Source organism: Miscanthus floridulus, chromosome 8 (assembly GCF_019320115.1).
Source record: "Miscanthus floridulus cultivar M001 chromosome 8, ASM1932011v1, whole genome shotgun sequence".
Lineage (NCBI taxonomy): Eukaryota > Viridiplantae > Streptophyta > Magnoliopsida > Poales > Poaceae > Miscanthus > Miscanthus floridulus.
The window spans coordinates 228,076,153-228,081,526 of record NC_089587.1 but is presented as its reverse complement, the minus strand read 5'-3'; the positions used below and the strand labels follow the sequence as shown (position 1 = coordinate 228,081,526).

At 48.3% G+C, this 5,374-nt stretch overlaps 1 protein-coding gene across 1 annotated transcript; it reads left to right on the top strand.

The window, feature by feature from the left end:
* Positions 1-548: 548 nt before the first annotated feature.
* On the top strand, positions 549-2,979 carry LOC136475259 (pentatricopeptide repeat-containing protein At5g38730-like). The gene is made up of 2 exons (XM_066472810.1): positions 549-1,839; positions 2,027-2,979. Exons 1-2 carry the CDS (start codon positions 561-563, stop codon positions 2,569-2,571), a joined length of 1,824 nt encoding a protein of 607 aa, XP_066328907.1. The 5' UTR covers positions 549-560; the 3' UTR covers positions 2,572-2,979.
* The last annotated feature ends 2,395 nt before the right edge of the window (positions 2,980-5,374 follow it).

Below are 5,374 nucleotides of genomic sequence, written 5' to 3'. Positions count from 1 at the left end.
TATAGCACCGGCACAGGAGCTGTAGTCTGTACTCTGTAGAGCAACACCGCTACCATTACGTTTAACAAAACTGAACTAAGAGAACAATCGGAACCAAAAAGAAAAGGGTACACTGGAACTGTATTGCATATATATATATACAATTTCGGAGTATGGTGCAAGCGGTAGAGTCTTATCGTCTGTGACCGGAAGGTCCCGGGTTCGAGTCGTGGTCTCCTCGCATTGCACAGGCGAGGGTAAGGCTTGTCACTGACACCCTTCCCTAGACCCCGCACAGAGCGGGGGCTCTTTGCACTGGGTACGCCCTTTGTATACAATTTCGGAGTACAAGTATAATCTCTCATCTCAGGGAGCAAACTCATGTGTTAAATTAAATGACAAAACGGATGTGTCGTGCAACCAAAATATGATCAGGATCAACGAGCTAGATGATATCCTTATTGGTGTTGTGGAAACCAAGAGAGAGTAGGAGAGTAGTTTGTAGGGAATTTTCTTGCATCTCTTATTACTGATGATGATGACAATACACGTCAACCGCTTTCCCGCCAGAGCGGCCTGCCATGCCACCCATGGCGGCATCCCGCGCCGCCGTCGACCTCTCACGAGAGCTCTGCGCCGCCATCATCAAATCCACCCTCCGGCCCAACCTCCACCTCGCGCTCCTCGCCGCCGCGCCGTCCCTTCTCACCGCTGTCCTCCACCGCCTCTCCCCGCTCCCCTCCGCCGCGCTCGCCTTCTTCCGCGCGCTGCCGCCGCCGCACCCGCTGGACGCCTCGCTCGCCCTCCTCCGCCTCCTGGCGCCGCACCCGCGCCACCACCCCGCCGCGCGGGCGCTCCTCCGGGACCTCTCCCTCCGCCACCCGCTCTCCTCCCCGCTCCTCCTCCCCTCTCTCCTCGCCGCCGCCGACCCCCGCGTCCCCAGCTGGCTCGTCCTCGTCCTCGCCCAGTCCGCGCGCGCCCACGACGCCGTACGGGTGTTCGACCAGATGCGCGCGCGCGGCCTCGCCCCCGACGCCCACGCCTGCACCGCGCTCCTCACCGCGCTCGCCAGGGCCCGGATGACGGCCACCGCGCGCAGGGTGTTCGACGAAATGGCCAGGGCCGGGCTCGCCGTCAGCACGCACGTCTACAACGCCATGCTGCACGTGTGTCTCAAGGCCGGGGACACCGCGCGCGCCGAGGCGCTCGTCACCAGGATGGACGCGGCTGGCGTGCCCTTGGACCGATTCTCCTATAACACCGTCATCGCGCTCTACTGCAGGAAGGAGATGAGGTACGAGGCCATGTGCGTGCGGGACCGCATGGACAAGGAGGGGATACGGGCAGATACCGTCACATGGAACTCCTTGATCCATGGCTTGTGCAAGAATGGCAGGGTGAAGGAGGCGGCTCAGCTCTTTGCAGAGATGGTAGCGGCACAGGCGACGCCGGACAATGTGACCTACACCACACTGATTGATGGGTACTGTCGTGCCGGCAATATTGAGGCGGCGGTCAAGCTCCGAAGCGAGATGGAGGCGACGGGCATGCTCCCAGGTGTCGCGACTTACAATGCCATTCTTAGGAAGCTCTGTGAGGATGGCAAGATGAAGGAAGTTAATCAGTTGCTTAACGAGATGGACGAGAGGAAGGTGCAGGCTGATCATGTGACCTGCAATACGTTGATCAACGCGTACTGCAAGAGAGGGGACATGACCTCAGCATGCAAGGTCAAGAAAAAGATGATGGAGTCTGGGCTGCAGCTCAATCAGTTCACTTACAAGGCTCTCATCCATGGATTCTGCAAGGCCAAGGAGCTCGATGAAGCCAAGGAAGCCTTCTTTCAGATGGTCGATGCAGGTGCTTTGATTTCGTCTTATGGTTCCAGTTAGTACCACTAGCTAACTATAAGGACTGCATTTGGCAGTTTAAATGGCACTAAGATCATTATGTTGCGATCATAGGCAACCAGTTTGCAATCTCACTGATTGTCTTTCGATCATATCATAAACTCTGATGATGATGTGGTTGCTTTTGTTGTATGCAGGGTTTTCACCCAATTATAGTGTATTTTCATGGCTTGTCGATGGTTTCTGCAAGAAGAACAATGCAGATGCAGTGCTAGTCATCCCCGATGAACTTATGAAAAGAGGTCTTCCACCAGATAAAGCAGTATATAGATCTCTGATTCGAAGGCTTTGCAGAAAAGGGATGGTTGATCAGGCACAAAAAGTATTCGACCAGATGCAAGGCAAAGGCTTAGTTGGTGACAGCCTTATATACACCACACTTGCATACACGTATCTGACTGAAGGAAAGCCAGTTGCCGCTTCGAATACCTTGGATGATATGGCAAAGAATCAATTGTACATAACGCTCCAGATTTACAACTGCCTGTGTACCTCTTATGCTGATGAGAAGGAAACCCTCAATATGCTGTGGGTTCGTGCTATTGAGAGAGGCCTAATCAGGAAGAGTGTGTACAAACTGATGCACCAAGCAAGGCTGGAATCAACGAAGCTTGCAGTTGAGACTGGGGGATGTGCTCCTGTTTCAAGGCCAGACTATCTAGAGGCTACACTTGGTACTTGAATACAACTGGATCCAGGACATTCATGTTCGGCTGGTATTAAAGCCGGCTGAAGCTGTTTTGTTGTGAGAGAAAAGTACTGTAGATTCTAGCTGATAAGCCGGCTTATAATTTCATCTCCTCCCATGTGCAACTTTGATGCTGTTGTTCCATGTGTCACACCCAGAATGAATGAAAATGTGATGAAGGAATTCACATGGGAGGAGATGAAATCGGCTTTGGATAGTATTGGGGACCCCAAGGCCCCGGGGCCAGATGGTATTTGGATAGTATTGGGGACCTCAAGGCCCCCGGGCCTGTAACACCCTCGGTGTTAAGCATGCATTTAACCTTGACATTGCATGATCATAAGCATCCATGAGCATGCATGTGCACGAGCATCTCAATTGCTATACCTTTGTTAGCTTATATTTCATGTGTGTTACTTAATTACCTTACTTAAGTTAGGGTTTTCATGGAATCAAAGTATGGAATGTGTGTGGAACCTTGTGAATGCTTTAAACATGTTTAGAATAGCATAAGGAACAACTTTGGTATTCATGGCTAAGTCTAGTTTAGTCTCTAAGTCATTGATATGGTGTATGTCATCATTTTAAAGTACTATGTTTGACCTAGTTTGAACTATGTCATAGAGTCTTTGCATGGCAGTGAACCTTTAAACAAAGTTGTAGTTTTTGAGTAGAGAAACAACTTTTATGTTTGGGTCTTGGTCTAATTCAGTGTATAGCTTAGTCATTTTGTGCTCACAAAAATCCATATTTCACTGTTTTGCGACACTTAGAATTTTTCTAAGTCAAAACTGGTTTCCAGTGTTATTTGCTCAACTTTGGCATGATATTACTCCGTGTTGACTGACAATTGGAACTCGATCCTTTAGTGGAAGTTGAAGATGGTATATAGGGCTTCAACTTTGATTTAGTAAGTTTGCGCTAATGATCAACGGATTAAGAGATTTATCGTCGCCTAGTATCGCTGTCAGGCTAAAATCGTGGCTCTGATGACGTGCTACAGTACCGACCATTTTCAGAGCTTCGACGCCGTGTGGCGCCGCGCGTCGCCGTTTCGCTGCCCGGCCAGGCCACGACGGGCTGTCGTGCGCCACGTCAAGCCCCAGCACGCGCCCGTGAGCCTCCCCGCGTCGCATTTGGTTTTCTATTTCTCCTTCGCCTCCGCACTCGCCCGCAGCAAGCACAGCAGCAGCACCGCAGCGCCGCCGGCACCATTGACGGCACCAAGCTCGCCCGCGTCATGTAATCGCCCCGTAGCAGCTTCACCGTACCCCTACCGCACCACCGCAACTGCCTTGCTCCCTCGCCGCGCTTGGTAAGGCCACAGCTCCGTGCATGGACCTCGCCCGTGTCCGCCGCCGAGCTCCGTCGCCGTGGCCGCATCGTCTCTGTCCTCCATTCGTCGAAATAGTGGGTGCGCTAGCTTCGTAGTCGCGTGTAGATGCACGGCGTAGCCCTAGCTTGCGCTTCCATTGCTGGCTCCGGCATATCGCCGTCAACCGAAGTCCGCCGCACCGCCACGCCGCCGAGCCATCCTTCTGCCGCCGCCGGAAGGAGAGTCGTGAAAATCGATTGCTAACCTATCCCGTTAGATGCGTCTCGGCGAGAGGAGTCCGTTGGTGGTGGTCGCGTCGCCGGAGAAGCCGCCGTCGGCGAGCTCCGCCGTTCCCGCGTCCAGTTCACGCCGTTGCTCTGTTTTCCGTCCTCTGTTTTCGGTTTGCTACAGTGACAGTTCATAAAGCTAGCTCATTTGTTTTCTGATTGAATGCAACTTTGGAAAATCATAGGTGGAGTTCTAGAGGTCTAATTTTTGTGAACCAAATTGTGATGTGTTCCTTATGAAGTGTAGTTTTTTATAAAAATATGAAATATACAGTTTATTGTATTTTTCTTGGTGATTAAAATGTATTTAAATAAATGCTTTTTGAATGTTAATAAACTTGTAAATTAGATATCTTGAGCTAGAAAAGTGATAAAATTGTGATTCCAAGTTTGTTGGTCTTATGTTGACATGCTCTAGCTAGGAAAAATTTATAATCTGTTGTTTGACACTTTTCTATAGGGTTTATTATTTTCACTAAAATCGACCTCACTAGCTTGTCATTTTTGTAAAGAATATTTTACTTGGTAAAATGGCATGAAACTTTTACAGTAGTCTTGTGGTAGCACTTGGAGGTCACTGTAATTTTCTGAGAATTTATTATGCACATTTGGTATAGGTTTATTATGTAACCTAATTATCTAAATAAATTAATAAATACAATTAAATAAATAGTTTGGGCTTTGCCATTATGTTTTCTTGAGTGTATTTGATGCCCCTGAACTATTGGTGTACTTGGTGGTGTCAAATTTTGAATGCTTACATGTAGTAGAAATATTGTTGTTTTATAATTCGATTTAACATGTTTTCGGACAGATTCTGTTGCTTGTTATGTTGCATAGTCAAAATGATGTTTTCTGTAGAAATGATTAATAACAAAGTTGTAGGTAACTTCTTCATCTATCTTGTGTTAAAATTTCAGGTCAATAGGCCAAAGGGTTTAGGAGTTCTATCTGCTTAAAGTTAGTTTTCCGAATTGCTTGTTCTCTGGAATTTCTAGACAGCACTGCATAGATTGCCTATTTTGTCTAGGATAGATTGTGATTCAGCTTTTGGTTATTGAATAATAGTTGTAGACAATTTTATAAGCTTTCCAGAAAGTCTAAGATCACAGCATTTGGATAAGTATAACTTCAGTTATGATATAAACTTGTAACTGTCATGTGTAACTTAGATATTGCTTTGTGTGAAATTTGT

What these genes read in the sequence shown, in the direction of transcription:
- LOC136475259 (XM_066472810.1), top strand. Translation starts at nt 561, where the DNA reads ATGCCACCCATGGCGGCATCCCGCGCCGCCGTCGACCTCTCACGAGAG. An exon ending in CTTTCAGATGGTCGATGCAG is followed by an intron (nt 1,840 to 2,026) that starts GTGCTTTGATTT and finishes TGTTGTATGCAG; the next exon opens with GGTTTTCACCCAATTATAGT.